At 36.6% G+C, this 25,589-nt stretch overlaps 1 protein-coding gene across 9 annotated transcripts in view; it reads left to right on the top strand.

The window, feature by feature from the left end:
* The window catches only part of LOC100022326 (DNA polymerase nu), a 479,612-nt gene that overhangs the window by 421,807 nt on the left and 32,216 nt on the right, over nucleotides 1–25,589 (top strand). For all 9 annotated transcript variants that reach the window (XM_056802319.1, XM_056802316.1, XM_056802317.1 and 6 more), the window contains one exon: nucleotides 22,575–22,642. In XM_056802319.1, the coding sequence (XP_056658297.1) occupies nucleotides 22,575–22,642 (68 nt within the window). The remainder of the gene's footprint in view (nucleotides 1–22,574; nucleotides 22,643–25,589) is intronic.

Below are 25,589 nucleotides of genomic sequence, written 5' to 3'. Positions count from 1 at the left end.
GATATAGCTCACATTTTTAGCACTATATTGAATAATAATGATAATGATAGGGGCAGCTGGGTGGCTTAGTGGATTGAGAACCAGGCCTAAAGTTGGGAGTTCCTGGGTTCAAATCTGACCTCAGAAACTTCCTAGTTGTGTAACCCTGGGCAAGTCACTTAACTCCCATTGTCTAGCCCTTACTGCTCTTCTGCCTTGGAACCAATATACAGTATTGATTCTAAGACATAAGGCAAGGTTTCTTATTTTAAAATAATAATACCATTGGGTTTTACATGTGTCATTGACCAAGACCTATTTCCATATTATTGATATTTGCAATAGAATGATCATTTAGAGTCCCCAATCATATCCCCATCAACCCATGTGATCAAGCAGTTGTTTTTCTTCTGTGTTTCTGTTCCCACACTTCTTCCTCTGGATGTGGATAGTGTTCTTTCTCATAAGTCCCTCAGAAATGTCTCTGAACATTCCATTGCTGCTAGTAGAGAAGTCCATTACATTTGGTGGTGCCATCTCTGTGTACAATGTTCTCCTGGTTCCACTCCTTTCACTCTGCATCACTTCCTGGAGGTCATTCTAGTTCACATGGAATTCCTCCAATTCATTATTCCTTTGAGCACAATAGTATTCTATCACCAACATATACCACAATTTGTTCAGCCATTCCCCAATCGAAGGGCATCTCCTAATTTTCCAATTTTTTTTGCCACCACAAAGAGTGCGGCTATGAATATTCTTGTACAAGTCTTTTTCCTTATTATCTCTTTGGGGTACAAACCCAGCAGTGCTATGGCTGAATCAAAGGGCAGACAGTCTTTAACGCCCTTTGGGCATAGTTCCAGATTGCCATCCAGAATGGTGGATCAATTCACAATTCCACCAACAGTGCATTAATGTCCCAATTTTGCCACATCCCCTCCAACATTTATTACTTTCCTTTGCTCTCATATTAGTTTTCTGGCATCTATTAATCTGTTATTTGTGTTTTATTGTTAATATGGTCATTTGTGTTTATAATTCCTAATATCAAATCCTTATATTTCTAGTATAAATTCAACCTGATCATAATGGCTATCTTTGTGATATGTGGCTCTAATCTCCTTGCTAACATTTTATTTTAAAATTTTTCAGCAATATTCAGTAGGAATATTGGTCTCTAGTTTCCTTTCTCTTTTTTGACTCACCCTGATTTAGGTATCAAGACCATATTTGTATCTCAGGAAGAAATTAGTAAGACTTCTTCTTTTCCTAGTTTTTCAAACAGATTATATAGTATTATAATTATATAGTATTATAATTAATTGTTTTGTAAGTGTTTGGTGGAATCCACTTGTAAATACACCTGGTCCTTTTTCCTTTGGAGATTCATTTATGGCTTCTTCAGCTTTTTTTTTCTAAGATAGGGATATTTAAGAACTCTACTTACTATTCTCTTAATCTGGGCAATTTATGTTTTTGTAAATATTCATCTATTTTATTTAGATTATCAGTTTTATTGGTACATAGTGAAATAGCTGCTAATAATTTCTTTTATTTCTTCATTAATAGTAAATTTGCCTTTTTCATTTGTAATTTGGTTTTCTTTAATTATGTTAACTAATGGTTACCTATGTAATTGAGTTGATTTCTTTTTTTAAAAAACTTCTAGTTTTATTTATTAATTTAAAAGTTTTTCAATTCAGTTTGGTTCATCTCTCCTTTGATTTTCAGGCTTTTACTTTTTTGGTGATAAATTGGATCTTTTAAAATTTTTGTTGATTTTCTAGGTTTTTTTTTCATTACATGCCCAATTTGTTAATCTTTTTTTCTCTTTTTTATTGATAGAAGTGTTTAAATTTATAAATATAACCCTAACTACTTCTTTGACTGCATTCCACAAAGTTTCTTGAGTTCGCTTCTTCTTGTCATTTTTAAAAGATATTATTTCTACATGTTCTTTGACTTACTCAACCTTTAAGATTTTTTCATTTTCAATTAATTTATTTTTTAAACCTTTTCTGTCTTTTAAATGTTTTAAATCTTACTTTTGGTCTTAGTAACAATTCTAATACAGAAGAGCATCATGGCCTAGGCAAATATGGGGAAGTGATTTGCCCAGGTACACAGCCAGGAAGTGTCTGAGACCAAATTTAAACCCAGGTCCTCCTAACTCCAGGCTTAGTCCTCTATCCACTGAGCCCCCAGTAAATGCCCCCAAATTAATTTTTAATTTTTGTTAATATAATTTTGTTTCAAAGTCCCTTTACTGAATGTAATTGTATTATATTATGGCCTATAAATGCTATATTTAATATTTCAGATTTTCTATACTTGGTTGTGAGGTTTATATGCCCTAATACATAGTTAAATTGTTTTATCCTTTTATATTTTATTTTCTTCCAATTACATTTAAAAGTATTTTTTAACATTAGCTTTCTAAAATTTTGAGTTCCAAGTAATAGTTAATTTTTGTTAAGGTGCTATGCACAAAGAAAAATAGTTATATTGCTTTTTTATTTCCATTCAGTATTCTACAAAGGTCTAAAATTCTATTAATGTTCTTCATTTCTTTTTTTATTAGATTCATTTAGGTCTGAGAGAACTGAGGATGCTATACCATTTGGTATATATGTTTAGTACTTATGTTAATTTATTATCTATGGTATCTTTCAGCAAAATGTAGTTTCCCAGTTTATCTCTTTTATTTAGGTCTATTTTGGCTTTTGCTTTGTCTAAAATCATATTTTCAACTTCCTTTAGTATATTACATTCCTTCACTACATTGTAAACTCCTTAAAGTTGAGCTGTCTTTTTCTCAGTTGTATCTTCAGTGCTTAATAACAGTTCCTGGCACATACTAGGCATTTTAAAAAATGTTTTATATATTTCTACTTTCCCTCTGGTGTTCTAAGAGATCTAGGAAGTTTTCTTTTAACATTTTTTAATTAATCTCTAGACTCTTTTTTGGTAATGGCTTTTAGATAGTTTGGTGATTCTTAACTTTTCTTTCCTCAATCTGCTTTAGGTATGAGATATCTTATATTTTCTTCTGTTTTTTTTTTCCTCTTTGGTCTTTGTTTTAGCATTTCTTGATGCTCAGGGAATCATTAGCTTTTATTTGGTCAATTCTAATTTTCAGGGAATTATTATTTGGAAAAGTTTTAAATTTCTCATCCTAGACTGTTAATTCTCTTTTCATGACTATTGAAAAAATTCCATAACTCTCATTTCTTTTCCTATTATTTTCCTCTATTGCTCTCATTTGGTTTTTAAAAGAATTTTAGTTCCTTTTTAAACTCTTACTTTATCTCTGTCCTGAATTCTGATTGGAATTATACATTAAATGTGTTTTCCTTTGAGTTTTGTATTGTTTTTTAGAGATTTCTTGAGTTTGTATTTCCTGTCACTCTAATTTTTTTTTTAATTATGGGATTCTTTTTGGATCTTTGTTTGTTTGCTCATTCTTTCAGTCCACTTCTTAGCTTTCTACTAGGGCTGAGCTCTGTGCACATCTTTAGGGCTTTGCTTCTATCCTCCTTTGTCCTTGTGCTGCTTTCCCAGCTCAGGCTGAGGCCCTGAAAGTTTTCAGCACTTCCAAAGTAATATGATCCAGGGCAAAGTGTGCTCACTGCTCTCCTAATCTGAGCTCTGTTCAGGTGTATGTCAATCAGCTTGTCCCTAGTTGGGAGTTTCAGTAGACTGCTATTGGACTCGGCCACTGGGAGGCTCTGCGGGCTCAGAGCAACTGAACTCCAGACTCTCCTTTAGTTTGGGGTTCATGCCATAGTTATCATCTACTTTAGGCTTCAGCCTAGGCTAGAGTCTAGAACTGAGCCTACTTCTATTCCCTAGGATCAGAGCCACACAGCTTCTTTGCACTCTTAGTCTTGTTCCTTGCTCAGTGAACAGCTAGAGCCCATAACCACAAAAGTTCTCCTCTGCTGTCCCTAGCTAGAGGTCCCTTCCTCAGGCCAACTGATTCTGTAGGCTAGAATTGAGTAGTAAACAACAGAGCTGTCAGATGAGTTCCATTCCTACACCCTGCTCCTTGGATATCCTCTTTCTGCCCCAGTGCTCCCTGCTCCTGGGACTTTCAGTCCCTAGGCACTAGACCTTCATGTATGTTTCCTCCTGGTTGGACCCTTGCCCTAGGATCTTCAGTCCTCTCAGTTGGCCTAAGTTGGCTGGTCTGGAAAAATGATTCACTGTGGCTTTTTCTTAGATTTCTCTATCAGAATTGGGCCTTTCTATATCACTGTGGAAAAAGTTTAGTGAGTAAACTAAGCTGTGCTTCTTCCTGATAGTCCACCATCTTGACTGCACCTCCATATTTTGGCCTTTCATGATCTTCACAGTCTGATCCCAATCCATCTTTCTGACCTTATTGTACATTACCCTTTCTCCTGCACTCTGTTGTTCAACCAAACTGATATTTGTTTCTTGGATAATACTCCATCTCTAATCTCTGCCTTTGTAATGGCTCTGTCCAATCGCTAAAATATACTTCTTCCTTACTGTTGTCTCAAGAGGATTTCTCTTTTCCTTCAAGATACAGCACAGGTACCACCTTCCTCTTAAAATCTTTCTTGATCTCTCCCAACTGACATTGTTCTCCTTCTTAATCAACCTTGCATTTAACTACCTTCTATTTATTGTATATAATATAAAATATACACAATTATAGGATACAACATAATATATATAGTCCTTACTTTGTATACCTACTTGTTTACCCAATAAAGTTTAATAACATTAAAATTAGTGGTTATTTCATTCTTGTATCTCCAGCACTTAGCCTAGTATCTGACACATAGGAGGCACTTAATAAGTAGCTGTCAATTGATTGATTGTTGACTTGGCAATTGATCAGATATGAAGGACAAGGCAGAGGAAAGAATCAAATAAAGCTAGACAACCCAATGGTTATAAATTTATTATGCCTGGGAATATGATGATGGCCTCAATGGGAAGACAAGTTTAGAAAAGTCCTATTTCAGAGAGACGATAATGAGTTCCTTTGTGTACATGTAGTTTACAATACTTATGGGACATTTAAGGGTAGCAGGCAGTTAATGAGGCACAACTGCAGTTTAAGAGAAAGATTGGGGCTAATATATAGATTTGGAGAGACATCTGCATTGAACTCGTTAGAGCTGAGAAGGTTACTAAGGGAGAGAGTATAGATACAGAAGAGGGTCCAGAACAGAATCTTAGGGAACACTCAGGCAGGAGAGGGAGCCAAAAAAGGGGGCTCCCACCCACTGGAAACAAAGATTTGTTGGGGGCTGGATTGGGGGAGCAGATGATGGAAACGTGCTAACCACAAGTACCAGTTGGTTAAAGCCTAAATGGAAGGCAGCTAGGTGGCACCACAGTGCACAAAGCATGAGATCTAGAATCAGGAAGACATCTTTCTGTGTTCATATCAGGTTTCTAATCCATTCTCCCATTTTATGAGTACTTTCACATTCACATTTATGATGGCTAAATATGTATGTCTCTCCATTCCCTTACACTTTTCTTTCTTTCTGTTTCCCACTCTTCTTTAAGAGTTTGTTTTACTTCTGATTAATCTCTCCTGTGAGCAGCTAGGTCGTGGAGTGAATAGAGACTCATCTTCTTGAGTTCAAATCTGCCCTCAGACTAGCTGTGTGACCCTGGACAAGTCATTTAATCCTGTTTCTCTTGGTTTCCTCATCTGGAAAATGAACCGGAGAAGGATAGGACAAACCACTCCAGTATCTCTGCCAAGAAAACTCCACCTGGGGTCTCAAAGAGTTGGACATGACTGCACATCCACAACACCAGATGATATCTGGTCCCTTCCCACTCTGAAATTCTGCGGGTCTGGGAATGCTAACAGTAGTAAAGGCAAGATCTGCAGCTCTGGGATTTGCAAGCTTCTCTCAAGCAATGGAGAGGAAACTAATTCAGTGATTAATTTCCTTGCAGTAAAAATGATCTGGTTTTCTCCATCTGTTTGCAGCTTCTACAAACTGCTCTGATCTTTCTTCCATTTCTCCTTATTTCCTATGCCCCAATTTTCAATTAGAAATATGCTAATCTGTTTCACTGGGCCTCTGGTTGTGATGTGTAAGTGACTAACAATTTGAACTCTATTCTTAGATCCTAGTCACAACAGCAGTTCTGAATTTCACAATGTAATTTCAAGAAGTGTGAAAGTCTCCTCCCCCAGCTATTTTTCCCAAATCTGCAAAAAGTTGCAAGTCCCTATTCTGTTTGAACTGTTTGAAAAATAATTCACCTGGGAAGGCTGTGATATTATGCTGAGATCACGCCATCGGTTTTGAGTGGAAAGTCAATCATTAAAGAGCACAATCTCAGTGACTCAGGCTTTTAATGTGGGGATGACCATCTGGATGGATGGCCAATTTCTCCAGGGTTACGAGAGCCAAGCCAAGCATTTGGCCAGCACAGGAGAGCACACAGCCACAGTTGTGCTAGTCCAAACCTGCTAACTAGCTCTATGACAAAAAATGTTCAATTGTAAATCAGAGACATGTTTCATTTTTCCTGTGCTACACTTGGTAACCATCAAAGAAATCAAGAAAGGCAAGTTTGAATCCCACCAGTAAGTCTATACAGAGTAGCAGTATATGCTTGGGAAGGTCACAGTATCTCTCATCCCAGTCTCCTCATCCACAACATGGGGATAGTATGCAAACATCACTCTCTGGCTTAGGAAAAACAGCATAGAGATAGCTGCCTGACCTTGGAGTTGGGAAGGCCTGGGTTCAGATCCTGCTTCTTACTTGTAGCAATATGAGTCATAGCCAAGTCCCTTAATATCTTAGGGTCCCCCAAGCAACTCTTTAAGATTATAAATTGTGAGTATGTTGTTGGTCTGCATTAGTAGAGGGAGTTTTCACATGAGGAAGGGGAGCTGCTTCATTGAAGAAATAACCAATCTGAATATCTCTTCCCCATCCCCCCACCCCCTAAAAAACCCAAATCAATCTTACAGACTTGCTATGGGAAAACTGTAAAGTGCTATCAATCTATACCTCAATCAACAGGCACCTGCTATATGGCAGGCAATGTGCTTGTATCTGATGATACAGAGCCAAGATTAAGTAGTCCCTGCCCTCCAGAAGCTTTCATTCTAGGAGAAGTAACAGCCTGTTCACATGTAAGTTAATAATAAATACATTATGATCTAAGAATAGAGTATTAACAACTGAGAGAATCAGGAAAGTCATCTTCTGTCCCCTTCTGAACAAAAAAATATTCTAATTCATCAGCCAGTCTATTTTGAATGAGGGAGATCTGGCTTGGATGATTCACATTTTAGCCTTTCTCATCTTCAGACTAGGGTTTAGCTGCATTCTTGCATAACATCCCCACAGCCCTAGGTATAACGCTGTGCCCAAAAGGTCTTCTCTGATGCCTCATTGTGAAATGACCCCAAAGGCTCTTCCCAGAGAGTACAAGTTCTATAGATCCGTCCAAGTGGAGAAGGCTTGGAGTACAGGCCTGGAAAGTCACTGTGTGTCGAAGTAGATCCAGTGCAGAGGCTTACCAGCAGAAAGAAGCCATTTGATAAAGAATCAGACCCCTGCAGCTCATGAAGACTTTCCCCTAAGGTGTGTTGGGGGGGGGGGGGCTACATGCATCCTGCATCAGTGGGAAAAGTGTCCACACCAATGAAAAAAATTTTTACTCCTGGAAGTATTGAAATGAGCCCAAGACCCAGGAGAATATGTCTATATGATTGTGAGTTGTCATTATTGTTAGTAATAATAGTTTCCTAGGATCCTGGGATTTAGAGCTGAAAAAAGACTTAAAGATCATTTAGTTCAATTCCCTACTTTTACAGAGGAAGAAACTACCATGTGACATGTTCAGCCTTAGAAAACCTGTTCTAACATTATGTCCTATAAGCCATATCATACAGATTTTCAAGTCCCAGACTCCCACTTAAAACTGAAGGTTTCAATGGCAAAAAAATAATAATAATTCTCATTTATATAACACACTAAAAGGGGTTTCCGTACAACAAAGATGTAAAATAGGCCGTACTACAAATATTATTACCCCATAATGGTGACCTGTGTCCATACAACTAGTCAATGTCTTTACATGAATTTATCAAAACTCCATCATATACAAAACATTCATGTAACAAGTGTAAAAAGGGGAGTATAAAAAGTGTAATGCAAGTATAAAAAATTCAGCAACCTGGATTCTGACAAACATCAGGTCCCTGGACTATTAGTCAACTAACACTCCACCCCTGTTGTATCATTGTTACATACTACATTCTGAGTATGACTTATTCAGTCTCTAGCTTAGCCCCTATACTTACCTCTTTGTTTAGCTGCTTTTTTAAGTCTTCAGCCACTATCACAATTAAAATATGCAGTTTAAATTATATTAATGAATAGTAAAACATTATTCACATGTAATATAATTTACATGGTTCATTTGGTCTCCAGTTTCAGCCATTCCAAAACCAGAAAACACTTTTAGATTGAAGTCCAGCTCCCATCTTTTCAATCTCCCAGTGTTTTCAGTGTCTCAGAATACAGAGCTACCCAAAATTCATTGTCTTTTAAGAGACTTCGCATTTCATGAACTGTGAGCTAGACAAAGGTAACTTAACAGAGATTAGAGCATTTTGTAAAAACTTCAATGATTTTCATGGTCACAACTATATGGGCAGTTAGTACCTAGGAATCACTCCTCCTATGACTCAGAATCTTTGTTCTCCTGGAGTCTCGGACCTTCACTCTAGGGTCTATTTGGGCTCCTTTCTGCCTCTGAAAATCTCAGCAATGAAATGGGGCATTAGATAAAGTGGCCCAAAGGGCAATGCTTGAAACAAGGCAACTGCTGACCATTCTAAATCTAATCTTTACAGAGCATCAAAAAATATTCTCCCAGCTTTGATTATTTCTCTCACTCTCTCAGGCTTTCTCTCTTTTTTTTTGAACTTTCAAAAATTCTATTCATAGTGATGCATCTGAAGTCATTGCCCTCTTTCCATTGCCCACATTTGCCATAGGCAGATAAAGTTATGTGAAGATGCTAGCAGAAATGCCAGAATTCCTCCATTCCCATCATTTAAGAAAAAACAAGCACTTTACCTTCTGTCTTAGAATTGATACTTAATATAGGTTCCAAGGCAAAAGAGTTATAAGGTATAGTGGGGGTTAAGTGACTTGCCCAGGATCATATAGCTTGGAAGTATCTGAGACCAGATTTGAACCCAAGACCTCCTATATCCAGGCCTGGCTGTTTATCCACTGAGCCACCTTCCTTCCTGCCACCTTTTTTTATTACATACAAATTAATGCCCAGCTTATAATAGAATCAAAGACTTTGGGGACTTAGAAGAGACTTTAAAGGGCATCTCATCCAATCCTTTAAATGCTCAGTGATGTTACTACCATGCCTTAGATCACACATATGACAGACAGCAGGACTAGAACTCAATCCCATGTCTCCCAATTCCAAATCCAATAGATTTTCCTCTTATTAAAATGCATCTATAATTGTCTGCTTCCCTGTGTTCTTTGGGAGAAAAAAGAATATGTAAATAAATCACATTTATTATAGGATAGAATAGACCATTGAAAAGAAGACTGACAAAACTCTTTGATATTGCTTTATAAAAATAGCAAAGTTGATCAAGAGAATAGCTTAGATAATACAACATATAGAAGCAAATGAACATTAAAGGAAATGAACATTCAGGAAACTCAAAGACATCAACTACTCATATAAGCACTGATAAAAACTGCTGGGAAAATAGGAGAGAAGTCTAACAAAGTTAAGTTTAGATCAAGATCTCACTTTGTAAAACAAAAATGTGTTGATAGATGACCTATATATATCAAAAGTCATTTCATAAATTAAAGAAGCAACGAAGAACACATTTTTCAGTAACTATGGACAAAATAAGATTTCAATTCCAGACAAGGAATAGAGAGGATCATAGGAGATAAAAATGGATAATTTTGATTATATGAAATTTAAAAGGTTTCATACAAACAAAGTTAATGCAATTAAAATTAGAATGAAAATAAATAATTGGAAAAAGTCTTTGCCACAAGTTTCTTTAATAAAAGTCTTATTTCCAAGATATATAAGGAACTAATTAAAATATATAAGAATGACACATGTTTCCAAATAGATAAATGTCAAAAAATATGAACAGGCAGTTCTCAAAGGAAGAAATCCAAGTGATTAACAACCATATGAAAAAATGCTCCAAATAATTAGAAATATGCAATTTATTTATTTATTTTAAGCCCTTTCCTTCCATCTTAGAATCAATACTGTTTATTGGTTCCAAGGCAGAAGAGTAATAAGGGCTAGGCAATAGGGGTTAAGTGACTTGCCCAGGGTCACACAATTAGAAAGTGCCTGAGGCCAGATTTGAACCTAGGACCTCCCATCTCTAGTCCTGATTCTCAATCCACTGAGCCACCCAGGTGATCCTAGAAATATGCAATTTAAAACAACTCTAAAATCACATTTATCAGATTTGAAAAGATGACAAAAAGGAAAATGATAATTATTGTGATGCCTGCAGTAATGCAGCCATACTATTGACAGAACTATGAATTCATCCAACCATTATGGAAAGCAATTTAGAATTGCTTTGGAATTGGAATATGCCCCCCAAAAGCACTAAAATCTCATACCCTTTAACCACCTACTAGGCCTATTCATCAATCAGATCTAAGAAAGAGAAAAAATAAGGGGAAAGGGCTTATTTGTACAAAAAATATATGTCTATAGCAGTTCTTGCAAAGAATTGGAAATTAAGGAGATGTTCTTTTGGGGAATGGCTGACCAAGTTGTGGTATATGATTGTGATGGAGAGGATGGTTTCAGAGAAGCCTCAGATGATTTATATGAACTGATTTAAAGTAAAGTGAGTAGAACCAGAAGAACATTGTATATAGTAACAGCAATATTGTAAGAATGATCAACTGTAAAAGATTTAGTTACTCTGATTGATAGAGTAATCCAAGACAATCCCAAAAGACTTATGATGAGAAATGCTATCCACCTCTATACAGAGAACTAATGATCTCTTGTGTTTAGATTGAAGCATACTGTTTTATTTTTATTTTTATGTTTTCTTTTGCAAAATAGCTAATATTGGAATATATTTTGCATGACTTCAAGCATATAACTGAAATCATATTGCTTGCCTTCTCAGGGGCCAAGGACCAGGGGCAGGAAGGAGAAAGAGAATTTAGAACCCAATATTTTTTAAAATGAATGTTAAAAAGTTTTACATTTAATTAAGAAATATTTAAAGAAATAAAAAAGGATTAAGAAAAAAGAAAAAGGAAAAAGATTCATATATACAAAAATATTTATAACAGCTCTTTTTTTGTTTTCATATGGAAGTAGAAACAAGGGAGATGCTCATAAATTGGGAATGACTAAATAAATTATGTTATGTGAATATAATATAATGGAATATTGTTATAAGAAATGACAAAAGGGATAATTCCAGAAAAACCTGGGAATATTTGCATATACATAGTATAGTGAAGTGGACGGAATCAAGAAAATAATTTATATTGTAACAACATTATAAATAAAAATAACTGAAATATTTATTGATCTTTGATCAATGCAATGTCCAACCATGACTCCGGTGAACCAATGATAAAGCATGGTACCCATCTTTTTTTTAAATTTTAATTACATTAAATTTAATTTTTTTAATTTTTAAAATTTTTAATTAATTACATGATTTAGAATAATTTTCCATGGTTACAAGACTCATGTTTCTTCCCTCCTCTCTCCCCTCCCCCTCCTATATCTGATGCACAATTCCACTGGGTTTAACATGTGCCATCGATCAAGACCCATTTCCTTATTATTAATATTTGCACTAGGGTGATCTTTAAGAGTCTACTTTCCCAGTCATAGCCCCACTGACCCATGTGATCAAGTGGTTGTTTTTCTTCTGTGTTTCTTTTCCCACAGTTCTTCCTCTGGGTGTGGATAGTGTTCTTTCTCATATATGCCTCCAAATAGTTCTGGATCATCATTGCATCGCTATTAGTAGAGAAGTCCATTACATTGTATTTTACCATAGTGTATCAGTCTCTGTGTACAATATTCTCCTGGTTCTGCTCCTTTCACTCTGCATCAATTCCTGGAGGTCATTCCAGTTCACATGGAATTCCTCCAGTTTATTATTCCTTTGAGCACAATAGTATTCCATCACCAACAGATACCACAAGTTGTTCAGCCATTCCCCAATTGGAGGGCATCCCCTCATTTTCCAAATTTTTGCCATCACAACCTGCATGGCTATGAATATTCTTGTACAAGGCTTTTTCCTTATTATCTCTTTGGGGTGCAAACCCAGCAGTGCTATGGCTGGAACAAAGGGCAGACAATCTTTTAGGTTCCTTTGGGCATAGTTCCAAATTGCCTTCCAGAATGGTTGGATCAATTCACAACTCCACCAGCAATGCATTAATGTCCCAATTTTGCTACATCCCTTCAAACATTCATTACTTTCCTTTGCTGTCATGTTGGCCAATCTTTTAGGTGTGAGGTGATACCTCAGAGTTGATTTGCATTTCTCTGATTATAAGAGATTTAGAACATTTTTTCATGTGCTTATTAATAGTTTTGATTTCTTTATCTGAAAATTGCCTGTTCATTTCCCTTGCCCATTTATCAACTGGGGAATGGCTTGAATTTTTGTACAATTGATTTATTGATTTAGTTCCTTATAAATCTGAGAGATTAGACATTTGTCAGAAGTTTTTGTTATAAAGATTGTTTCCCAATTTGTTGCTTCCCTTCTAATTTTAATTGTATTGGTTTTGTTTGTATAAAACCTTTTTAATTTAATGTAATCAAAATTATCTATTTAGCATTTTGTAATTTTTTCTAACTCTTGCTTGGTCTTAAAATTTTTCCATTCCCAAAGATCTGACAAGTATACTATTCTGTGTTCACCTAATTTACTTATTCTTTCCTTCTTTATGTTCAAGTCATTCACCCATTCTGAGTTTATCTTGGTATAGTATGTGAGATGTCGCTCTAAACCTAATCTCTCCAATACTGTTTTCCAATTTTCCCAGCAGTTTTTGTCAAATAGTGGATTTTTGTTCCAAAAGCTGGGATCTTTGGGTTTATCATAGACTATCTTACTGAGGTCATTTACCCCAAGTCTATTCCACTGATCCTCCCTTCTGTCTCTTAACCAGTACCATATGGTTTTGATGATCACAGCTTAATAGTACAGTTTAAGATCTGGTACTGCTAGGCCACCTTCCTTCAATTTTTTTTCATTATTTCCCTTGATATTCTTGATCTTTTGTTCTTCCAAATAAACTTTTTATTGTTTTTTTCTAATTCTATAAAAAAAGTTTTTTGGTAGTTTGATGGGTATGGTACCAAATAAGTAAATTAGTTTGGGTAGGATTGTCATTTTTATTATGTTAGCTTGTCCTATCCATGAGCAATTAATGTTTTTCCAATAACTTAGATCTAGTTTTAATTGTGTGGAGAGTGTTTTGTAGTTGTGTTCATATCATTCCTATGTTTGTCTCAGCAGATAGATTCCCAAGTATTTTATATTGTCTAAGGTGATTTTAAATGGAATTTCTCTTTCTAATTCTTGCTGCTGAGATGGATTGGAGATATATAGAAATGCTGATGACTTATGCGGGTTTATTTTATATCCTGCAACTTTGCTAAAGTTGTTGGTTATTTCGACTAGCTTTTTGGTTGATTCTCTAGGATTCTTTAGGTAGACCATCATATCATCTGCAAACAGTGATAGCTTGGTCTCCTCATTGCCAATTTTAATACCTTCAATTTCTTTTTCTTCTCTAATTGCCACTGCTAGTGTTTCTAGTACAGTGTTAAATAGTAAAGGTGATAATGGGCATCCTTGTTTCACTCCTGATCTTATAGGGAATGCTTCTAGTTTATCCTTGTTGCAGATGATGTTTGCTGATGGTTTTAAATATATACTGCTTATTATTTTAGAAAAGGCCCATCTATTCCTATGCTTTCTAGTGTTTTCATTAGGAATGAGTGTTATATTTTGTCAAAGGCTTTTCTGCATCTATTGAGATAATCATGTGTTTTTTGTTGGTTTGCTTGTTGATATGATCAATTATGTGAATGGTTTTCCTAATATTGAACCATCCTTGCATTCCTGGTATGAATCCTACCTGGTCATAGTGAATGACCCTTGTGATCACTTGCTGGAGTCTTTTGGCTAGTATTCTATTTAAGATTTTTGCATCTATATTCATTAAGGAGATTGGTCTATAGTTTTCTTTCTCAGTTTTTGACCTGCCTGGCTTTGGGATCAGTATCATGTTTGTGTCATAAAATGAATCTATTAGAACTTAGAACTCCTTAGAGAACTCCTTAGAAATTAGAACTCCTTCTTGGCTTATTCTGTCAAATATTTGGTTAATATTGGGATTAGTTGTTCTTTGAACGTTTGATAGAATTCATTTGTGAATCTATCTGGACCTGGGGATTTTTTCTCAGGGAGTTCTTTGATGGCTTGTTCAATTTCTTTTTCTGATATGGTGTTATTTAAATATTCTTTCTTCTGCTAATCTAGGCAATTTATATTTTTGTAACTATTCATTCATTTCACTTAGATTGCCATATTTGTTGCCATATAGTTGGGCAAAATAGTTTGTAATGATTGCCTTAATTTCCTCTTCATTTGAGGTGAGATCTCCACTGTCAATTTGGTTTTCTTCTTTCCTTTTTTTTATTAGACTGACTAGTACTTTGTCTATTTTATTTGTTTTACAAAGTATCAGCTTCTAGTCTTATTTATTAATTCAATAGTTCTTTTACTTTCAGTTTTATTAATTTCTCCTTTAATTTTTAGGATCTCTAATTTAGTTTTCATCTAGGGATTTTTAATTTGTTCACTTTCTAGTTTTTTTTTTAATTTGCATGCCCAATTCATTGACCTCTGCCCTCTCTAATTTATTAATATATGAATTAAAGGATATAAATTTCCCCCTTAGTACTGTTTTACCTGCATCCCATAGGTTTTTAAAGGATTTCTCTTCATTGTCATTTTCTTCAATAAAATTATTATTTCTATGATTTGTTCTTTAACCAATTTTGGAGAATCATTATTTAATTTTCAATTAATTTTTGATTTGCCTCTCCATATACCCTTACTAATTATTATTTTTATTGCATTGTGATCTGAAAAGGTTGTATTTATTATTTCTGCTCTTTTGCACTTGTTTGCAATGTTTTTATGCCCTAGTATATGGTCAATCTTTGTGAATGTACCATGTGCTGTTCAGAAGAAGATGTATTCCTTTTTGTCCCTATTTATTTTTCTCCACATATCTACTAATTCTAATTTTTCTAAGATTTCATTCACTTCTCTTACTTCTTTCTTATTTATTTTTGGTTCAATTTATCTAGTTCTGATAGAGGAAGGTTCAGGTCTCTCACTAGTATAGTTTTTCTATCTATTTCATCCTTGAGCTCCACTAGTTAATCCTTTAAAAATTTGGATGCTACATGAATAGACAATTTTCAGATAAAGAAATCAAAACTATTAATAAGCACGTAAAAAAAATGTTCTAAATCTCTTATAATCTGAGAAATGCAAATCAACTCTGAGGTATCACCTCACACCTAAAAGATTGGCCAACATGACAGCAAAGGAAAGTAATGAATGTTTGAGGGGATGTAGCAAATTGGAACATTAATGCATTGCTGGTGGAGTTGTGAATTGATCCAACCATTCTGGAAGGCAATTTGGAACTATGCCCAAAGGATGCTAGAAGACTGTCTGCCCTTTGATCCAGCCATAGCACTGCTGGATTTGCACCCCAAAGAGATAATAAGGAAAAAGCCTTGTACAAGAATATTCATAGCCATGCAGTTTGTGGTGGCAAAAATTTGGAAAATGAGGGGATGCCCTCCAATTGGGGAATGGCTGAACAACTTGTGGTATCTGTTGGTGATGGAATACTATTGTGCTCAAAGGAATAATAAACTGGAGGAATTCCATGTGAACTGGAATGACCTCCAGGAATTGATGCAGAGTGAAAGGAGCAGAACCAGGAGAATATTATACACAGAGACTGATACACTATGGTAAAATACAATGTAATGGACTTCTCTACTAGTAGTGATGCAATGATCCAGAACTATTTGGAGGCATATATGAGAAAGAACACTATCCACACCCAGAGGAAGAACTGTGGGAAAAGAAACACAGAAGAAAAACAACCACTTGATCACATGGGTCAGTGGGGCTATGACTGGGAAAGTGGACTCTAAAAGATCACCCTAGTGCAAATGCTAATAATAAGGAAATGGGTCTTGATCAATGGACATGTTAAACCCAGTGGAATTGTGCATCAGATACAGGAGGGGGTGGGGGAAGAGGAGGGAAGGAGCATGAGTTTTGTTACCATAGAAAATTATTCTAAATCATCTAATTAAATAAAATTAAAAAAACAAAAATAAATGAAATCCCATTCTTTCTCCTAAAAAAAAAAATTGGATGCTATGCCATTTGATGCATACATGTTGAGTACTGATATTTATTCATTGTCTATATTGCCTTTTATCAGGATGTAATTACCTTCTCTATCTCTTTTAACTAGATCTATTTTTACTTTTGATTGGTCAGATATCATGATTGCAACTCCTGCCTTCTTTTTCTCAGTTGATGCCCAATATATTTTTCACCATCTGCTTACTTTTACCCTACACACATCTACCTTCCTTATGGATATTTCTTGTAGACAACATATGGTAGGATTTTTGGCTTCTAATCCACTCTGCTATTTGCTTCTGCTTTACAGGTGAGTTCATCCCATTGACATTCAAAGTTATGATTATTACCTGTGTATTTCCCAACATTTTGATTTTCTCTTCTTGTCCTGCCATTTCCTCTTTCATTATTTCCTTCTACACCAGTATTCTGTTTTTAATCAGTAACCCTAATCCCTACCCTTATTTTACTTTCTCCTATGCTCCCTTCTTATTCCTCTCTTACTTTTGGGATCTTTTTAAGCTACCCCACATACTCTCCCTCTTGTATTACTTCCCTTCCCTCCCTCCCTTTCAACCCCTCCCTTTTTACTCCCCTTCTTTTTAGAATCTATTAAATTCCCTTCCCCCTCTTTCCTTCCCCCCTTCCCACTTTTAACCTCCCCTCCCCAGTCCCCCCTTAGTTTTCCCCTCTCAGATTCCTTATAGGGTAAGATAGAGTTCAATACCCCAATGGATCTAGATGCTCTTTCCTCTCAGAACTGATTCCACTGAGAATAAGGTTTGAGTATTACCTTTTAGCACTCTCTTCCTCTCCTTATTATAGTTGTATTCTTCCTCTCCCTCTCCTGTGTGCCTTTTTGTGAAGTATAGATTATCCTAATTTTCTTATTCCTTCAAGTTTCTCTTGGTGCCATCCGCCCCTTTCTTTCTTCTTTTTTTAATATATGATTTTAAACCACCTATTTATTACCCCAATCTCTACCTATGGATAATTCTTCTAACTACTATAATAGTAAATACAATGTTTGACAGTTACAAATAATGTTTTTCCATGTAGGAATATAAATGATTTGGCCTTATTTGAGGCCCTTAGAGAACAAAAAAAAAAAAATAAGACTCCTCTCTTTCTTATTTACCTTTTCACATTTCCCTTGGTTTTTGAATTTTGATGTCAAATTTTCTGTTTGTTTCTGGTATTTTCTTTATGAATATTTGGAAGCCTTCTATTTTGTTAAATGCCCATACTTTCCCCTAGAAGCATATAGTCAATTTTGATGGGTAGGTGATCCTTGGTTGTAGACCCAGTTCTCTTGACTTTCTGAATATCCAATTCCAAGCCTTGTGGTCTTTTAGCATGGAGGCTGCCAGATCCTGTGTAATCCTGATTGGTGCTCCTTGATATCTGAATTGTTTCTTTCTGGCTTCTTGTAATATTTTCTCCTTTGCTTGGAAATTCTTGAATTTGGCAATTATGTTCCTTGGGGTTGTCTTTTGAGGATTTAGTGTAGTGGGTAATCTATGGACTCTTTCAACATCTATTTTGCCCTTTTGTTGCAGAACCTCTGGGGAGTTTTCGTGGATAATTTCTTACAGTATGGTGTCAAGGTTTCTGGTTTTTTCCAGGTTTTCAGGTAGGCCTATGATTGTCAAATTGTCTCTCTCAGATCTATTTTCAAGGTCAACCACCCTCTCAATGAGATATTTTGTGTTGCTTTCTAATCTGTCTTTTTTTGGCTTTGCTTTATTAATTCTTGCTGTCTTGTGAGATCATTGGCTTCTACTTGCCCAATTCTAGTTTTTAATGACTTGTTTTCAGCTAAGATCTTTTGATTTTCTTTTTCAGTTTGATCTATCCTGCTTTTTGAGCTATCCTGGCTTCCAGCAGGTCATTTCTGGTCTTCAATTTGCTTATTATTTCATTTGATTTCTGGGCTTTAATTTCCAAGTGGGATATCCTGTCTTTTAAACTGTTATTTTCTTTTTGGACTATTTCCCACTTTTCTTGCCACATCTCTTCCATTTTTCTGACAATTGCGGATTTAAAGCCTTCAAGAACTTGTGACCAATTTCCATTTGTTTCCCAAAGCCTTGGGTGTGTTTATTGTTGGTCATCTTCTGCTGTCTCTTCTTTAGTCTGGATTTTTTCTGCATAAAAATTATCAAGGGTCAACATTTTCTTCTCCTTTTTTTTTGTATTTGTGGATTTTAGTTCCTGGGAATTGGTGGCCATTGCCTTGTTCCTTCCTGGTAAGATGTCTAAGTGAGGAATGTAGATGATCTTTGTATTGGGCTCTGAAGAGGTTTTTTCCCTGAGTATTTTTCCCAGTCCTCAGCAGTGTCCAGCTTCTCCTAGTGGCAGGTCCAGCCCCTAAGAACTTAAAAATTGCCTTGCAGACATCTGGGTGTGGATTGTAGGCAAGTCTCTCTGTATTTAGCACTGGAGAAGTTTTTGCCCAGAGGCTCTTTGCCCTATCTCTGCCCAAGCTCCATGCCCTATCACCACATTTCCTCCACCTCCTGGGGTCCCTAGACTTGCTGTACTTTCAGGCAGATCCAGCCCCCAAGAACTTAAAGATTGCCTGGGAAGAGGTCTGGGTGTGGAGTGCAGGGAAGTCTCTGTAGTGAGCACTGGAGAAGTTTTAGCCTGAGGACTTTTTTATGGTTCTCTGTGGCGTTTTGCTGTGAGCTGCCCCCTCTCCCCAGGCTCCAGTGCACCTTATCTCCATGTTTCCTCAGCCTCCTGGGGTCCCTAGTGTTGCTGTTCTTACAGGCAGGTCCAGCCCCTGAGAACTTAGATATTGCCTGGAAGAGGTCTCAGTACCTGTTTTTTGATAGAATGGTGATGGACCCAAAGGACAGAATGAGAGATACGTTTTCGACCTAAAAAAATGTGTGGATTTATTTTGCTTAATCATTTTTATTTGTTCCAAAGATTGTGTTTTCCTTTTTTTATTGAGAGAGGGGGATTTGTAGGGAAGAAAGGAGATATTGATCTTGTTTCCAGAAACAAAAGATGAAAAAGATCATTGAAGTAATTTTTAAAGTATACTGAAGGAAATTCATAGAACATAGGCCACAGATCAACTTTAAAAGTAACAAGTTTAATTTCTTATTTATATTTCTTTAAAGAAAGCTATACATCACAAAAAGAGGTTCAGAACTCCTTCATTAGAGGAATACAACTGAAGTATAAGCCATGTCCTTGCCCTCAAGGGAGCCTATAATCTAGTTAAGAAAGAACACACAACAAATGATTTAAGAAAAAATAAGTGCTAAGCTGTATTACATAGATTAAAAGTGCAATAGAAACTCAGAGAAAAGTCAGGAGATGGAGAGGTACAATGAAAAAAATCCCTGGTCTCTGAGCCAATAAACTGGGCTAGTCTCTGTCATAGTGAGTTCACACTGTAAACTTGGAGCAAAGTACATCACCTTGTTTCATCTGAGTTTCTTCATGTGTAAAAGTGTTCAACTTAATATCTAGGAAAAAATTATATGATTCTGTATTTCAGTGTGAACTAACATAGTTAGAGAGGCTTCCTAAAAGAGATGAGCCATTTTCCAAGTCTTTCAATGGATTTGGCCTGGCAGAGACAAAGAAAAGGGGCCTTTCTAGTTAGGAGAGTAACTTCCTGGGACCAATTTAAGAAATCTGCTGAATTCTTGAACCAAGATTATTGTCATGGTCATCATCATGTATTGTGTCAACTCATTGCAGGGTCCTGCAAAATACATTTTAGACCAACTTTATTCCCTGTCTCTGGAAGCTCATGTTACAACACCAACGACAGCCATTTTCTCAAGGAACCTTTACCATAGCTTCAGAATCAAATGGGTCCAGAAATTTATGAGGATTCCAATAAATTGCCCTGAAGAGACAAGAATTTGAATAGCATAAAATCAAGGGAAGTTAATCTCAAGTACTTATTAGGCACAATATAGTAAAGAGGAAACTATAATTAGTCAGGGATCCTGAATTTGCATCCCAGCTCTGCTACTTACCACCCACGTGACTGCTGGGATATTTGGTCCCCTTTCTAGATCTCAATTGTCTCATTTACAAAATCAAGGAGTTGGACTGGATGATTGATAAATTCCCTTCCAGCTCAAAAGTTCTATATGCTTTGATAAGCACCCATCATATGTAGTACCTAGTACACTAGCATAGTTTGTGAGTTTTGTTTCCACAAATATGTGGCAAGTCCACTGACAGCAGGGATCATGTGTGGACTTCTTTTGTATGCTCCCTAGGGCCAAAAAAGACCTGCATACTAAGTCAAATCATTAACTGGTAGAGCTGGAAAGGCTGAGAGATTATAGTCCAATCTCATCAATTTACAGAACAAGACAATTAAAGCATTCAGGATACCAAAAGGAAACCACTACTAACAACAATATTAATATTTACACAACCCATGAAAATTAACAAAGTGATCTATGGAAACTATCTCTTTGGACAAGAGACAACAACCTTGTAAGAGAATGCAATATCATTATTCCCACTTAACAGATGAGGAAACTGGGCTCAAAGTAGCTAAAAAGCCTCACAGCTACTAAGTCCCTGTCCTCAAGGAGTTTCTGATCTGGTGAGGGGCAGAGAGAGGGCTGAAGCAGAATTAAATATATAGCAAACTAGAATATATTATTCTAGAATAGAATATATTATTAGTCCAACTATGTCATTTTGCTTCGTAGCCAAGGAAATGTTAACAGAAATAATTTCTTGGGGAGTTAAGGATGAAGAGCCCTCAAGTGTTCATATAATTGCCAGGAAATTAGAAATAGTTTGCTTCATCTCACATCCCTCAGATATCTTCCTTAACTATTTCCTGAACACCTTTCAAATAAAGAGGTGGCCCTTCTCCTTGCCACATTCCACATGCACCCTTAATGCCATTCCATGGTCTGCTGCAGATTATCCCACTATCATCCCCATCTTCTGTCTCTGTCTCTCTGTCTCTGTCTCTCTGTGTCTCTCTCTATGTCTCTGTCTCTGTCTCTGTCTCTTTCTGTGTCTCTGTCTCTGTCTCTCTCTGTCTCTCTGTCTCTGTGTCTGTGTCTGTGTCTGTCTGTCTCTCTCTCTCTCTCTTTCTCTCTCTCTCTCTCCCTCTCTCCCTTTCTCTCTTTCTCCCTCCCCTGATTCCACTAGCTATCATCCTTTACCTCTGCATTTCCTGACAAAAATCCTTAAGAAAGCTGTCCAAAACCAGTGCCTCTACTCACTCTCTTGTAAATCCCAGTGCAGTCTGGTTTTCTACATCATTACTCAACTAAAACTGCTCTCTGCAGAATTGTGAATGATTTCTTATTGCCAATGTTAATTGTCTTTTCTCAGTCCTAAACCTTCTTGACCTTTCTGCAACCTGTGACACTCAATTTCCCCTTCTTGAATACTTTCTTTTCTAGGTTTTCATAACACTGCTCTCTCCTGGTTCTCCTCCCACCTGTCTGAGAGCTCTAACTCAGTCTCCTTTGCTGGATCTTCATCCAGGTCACATCCATTAATCATTGATGTCCCCCAAGACTCTGTGTTAGACCCTCTTTCCTTCTTCCTCTCTACTAAATTGCTTGGCGATCTCATTAGCTTCCAAGTCACAGATTATTGTCTCCATGCAGATGACTTCCATAATCCTAACCTCTCTGCTGAAATCTAGTCTTATTTCACCAACTACCTTTGGAACATTTCAAACTGGATGTCCCATAGACATCTCAATCTCAATATTTCCAAAGAAAACCCCCATAGTCTCCCTCCTGCCCTATGATAAACCCACATAATTGCTTTGTTTATGGTAGCCAAATTAAAGAACTGTAGTGCATTAGGTAAAACAGTGTTTAATTTGAATTCAGGAAGATCAGAGTTCAAATTCCTTCCATCAATCAGTATCTGTGTGACCCTGGACAAGTGATCTAATCCTTTTGTGCTTTGGGCAACTCCCTAAAATGTATCTATTGATCAATCTGGTTGGGATCTGCTTGGGTGTGTGTGTATAAGTGACAGATTTTCCCCATTTGCTTGCCAAGGAAATGTGGTGAATAAGAAACCAAGCCTGTCTTTTTCCTTCCTTTTTTAGATTGCTTGCCCAAATTCATGATGAACTGCTGTTTGAAGTGGAGGATTCACAAATTCCTGAATTTGCAGGTAACCTCAAATGTTACAATAAAGCATAATATAGCTACTACTCTCTTATGGAAAGGTTTTAAAAGGACTTCTAAGTAAATAAAAAAAAAACCTACAGGCATCTAATACTGGAGCTAGAAGAAAACCTACTATTCATCTAGGCCAACGACTTTATTTTACTAATGGGTAAAATGAAACCTAGAAAGGGAGCTCCAATAATAAGAGAGGCCCAAAGTCATTGGCTCACGTGTTAGAATGTTAGAGGTAGGGAGAACCTTTGGCTATAGGTAATCTAAGAATAAAGCTAGAAGGGATCTGGGGAACCATCTAGCCCCACCCCTTAATTTTACAGTAGAGGAAACTAAAGCTCAGAGAGAGGAAGGGATTCTATAGAGGGGCCACATAGCAGATTAGGAAGTGGCAGGCCAGATCGCCTAAGTCCTAACTAAGTGCTCTTTGTCTCTGAATCTCCCAGATGTTATTTAAAAAAAAAAAAACTTAGATGAGAAATCAGAGCTGGTTCTCAACAAAATTGCAAAATCAGCTGAGTTTTTCTTCCATTCCCTCTCCCCATTTTTAACAATCTCATGCCTCAGGCTTGTCATCCAATTATTCCCATACTCCAACCCCTCCCAAGCTTATAGTGATTAATGGAGTGTCTCCTCAGGTTCATCATGCCTCAACTCTGAGAAACTAATGTCACAAATGGTGTCAGAGACTAAATACACTCCCCTCTCCTCTTTCTAAAGGAAGAGCTACAATGTTTAACACAAAAGAAATAATCACTAATGGGAAAATGTCATACATACATCACTGATAGAGGAAATATTTTACAGAAGGGGAGCCTTCTTGACATCCCTCAATCATACCACAAAGTAACTTCCTTCTCTGTCTGTTAATGAGACAGACCACATCTTACATTTAACCAAGAAAATCATTAAGTGGCTCCTGTATGCAGGATTTGTAGGCATACATGATTAGGAAATGCACAGAATTAGAAAACATAGAGGACTTGATCTGCCCCTACAAAAATGAGATCAGAGAGCTTTCAAAGAATGCAAGTTATTACCTAAATCAGTCAGAAATAGCCTTTTCTATTAAACAACATAGACAGTGACATGTCCTCGCTTAAAGCAAAAACAGGTACAGACAGGATGTTCCACACTTAGGTATGTAGAGTAGGCTTTAGCCATCTCTGCTATATGTGTACCAAAGAGCTTCCCCTCCTTAGGAGGAGATCACTCAGCACTCAGAAGACCAGGGTTCTGGTTCCCACCTTGACACTTCCTTGATATGTCACTTTAGGCAAGGTGACACTAAGCTTTCATGTCCTCTCCTCCAAAGTGAGGAGTTAGACTGGACAATCTATGAAGGTTCCTTTCAAACTTAACAGTCTACAGATCTAAATCTTTATGAGCCAGAGTTTCCTCAATCTTAAAATGGGGATTATAATAATACCTACATTACTTTTCTGTCAGGGTTGTTATGAGGAAAGCACTTTGCAGATATGAAAATGCTTTTGCTATTATAAATGTGAATTATGAAAAAAGAAGACCCTAGGTGTGACCATAGGAGATCAGAGGTACATGGAGCACACTGTACCAACTTGGTATAGCATGAATAGTGTGCTTCAGAGCCACTCACCAGGATCTAATCCCAAGACTTCTGATGTGGATGTTCCATTAGAGATGTGTATTGTCAGGAATGTAGTGGAGGGATTTCTTTTCAGATTGAGGTTAAGCCAGATGCCTTCTGATGTCCCATCTAATGCTCTGATTACCAAAAGACCTGGATTGAAACATTAGCTCTTAAATTAACTTGCTGTGTAAACCCTGGGAAGTTTATTCCATTCTCAGGGCCTCAGTTTCTTCCTTTGTCAATTCCAAGTGTTGAACTAAAAGATTCTACCTGGAGAACTTTTTATCTCAGAAATATCTTGGACATCTCCCACTGTCTCACAGCTACTAACTAAAAAACTGTCAGGTCCTATTAATTCTATCTCCCAATGTCTCTTTCATCTGATCCATCTTGTCAACTTTTTCTGCTATCCCTCTAGTTTAAGCCCTTATCACTCTCCCCCCCCCCCCAGGTATTTGTTTCTTTTTTAAATTTTAATTTAATTTTTACTTTCAGTTCCATATTCTTATTCTCCTTCCACCCATTGAGAAAGCAATATGATACCCATTATAAATAGATAGCCATACAAATCACTCCACATTATGTTCCAAAAAGAAGGCTTGGACAATCAAGAAAGGAAAAAGAATATGGTTTAATTTGTTCTCTGAGTCCATCAGTTTTCTGTCTGGAAGTGGAAAGCTTTTTATATCACGAGTTACTAAGTCTTTCACAGTTGAAAATCTTCACAATCTTGCCACTGCTGTGTAGATTGTTCGCCTGGTTCTGTTTACTTCACTTTGAATCTGTACATAAAGATCTTCCTGTGCATTTCTGAAAACATCCCCTTCATCATTTCTTGGAGCCTAAAAGTTTCTTTTTTTTTTTAAGAAAAGGCTTCCTTTATTTATTTTTTTCCATTTGAATAAGTTTATTTAGTCAATTTACAACATTATTCCTTGGTTACAATAATCACATTATTTCCCTCCCTCCCCTCCACCCACTCTTCCTGCAGCCAATGCGCAATTTCATTGGGTATTACTTGTGTCCTTGATCAGAACCTATTTCCATGTTGTTGTTTACACTAGGATGTTCATTTTACATCCCCAACCATATTCCTTCGACCATTGTATTCAAGCAGTTGTTTTTCTTTGGTGTTTTTACTCCCACTGTGTTTCCTCTGGATGTGGATAGTGGTTTTTCTCATAGGTTCCTCCAAGTTGTTCAGGATCACTGCATTGCCACTAATGGAGAAGTCCATTATATTCTATTGTACCACAGTGTATCAGTCTCTGTGTACAGTGTTTTCTGGGTTCTGCTCCTCTCACTCTGCATCAATTCTGAAGATTGTTCC

Source organism: Monodelphis domestica, chromosome 6 (genome assembly GCF_027887165.1).
Source record: "Monodelphis domestica isolate mMonDom1 chromosome 6, mMonDom1.pri, whole genome shotgun sequence".
Taxonomy (NCBI): Eukaryota; Metazoa; Chordata; class Mammalia; order Didelphimorphia; family Didelphidae; genus Monodelphis; species Monodelphis domestica.
The sequence above is the reverse complement of the archived record's forward strand: the minus strand, read 5'-3'. Positions and strand labels throughout refer to the sequence as shown.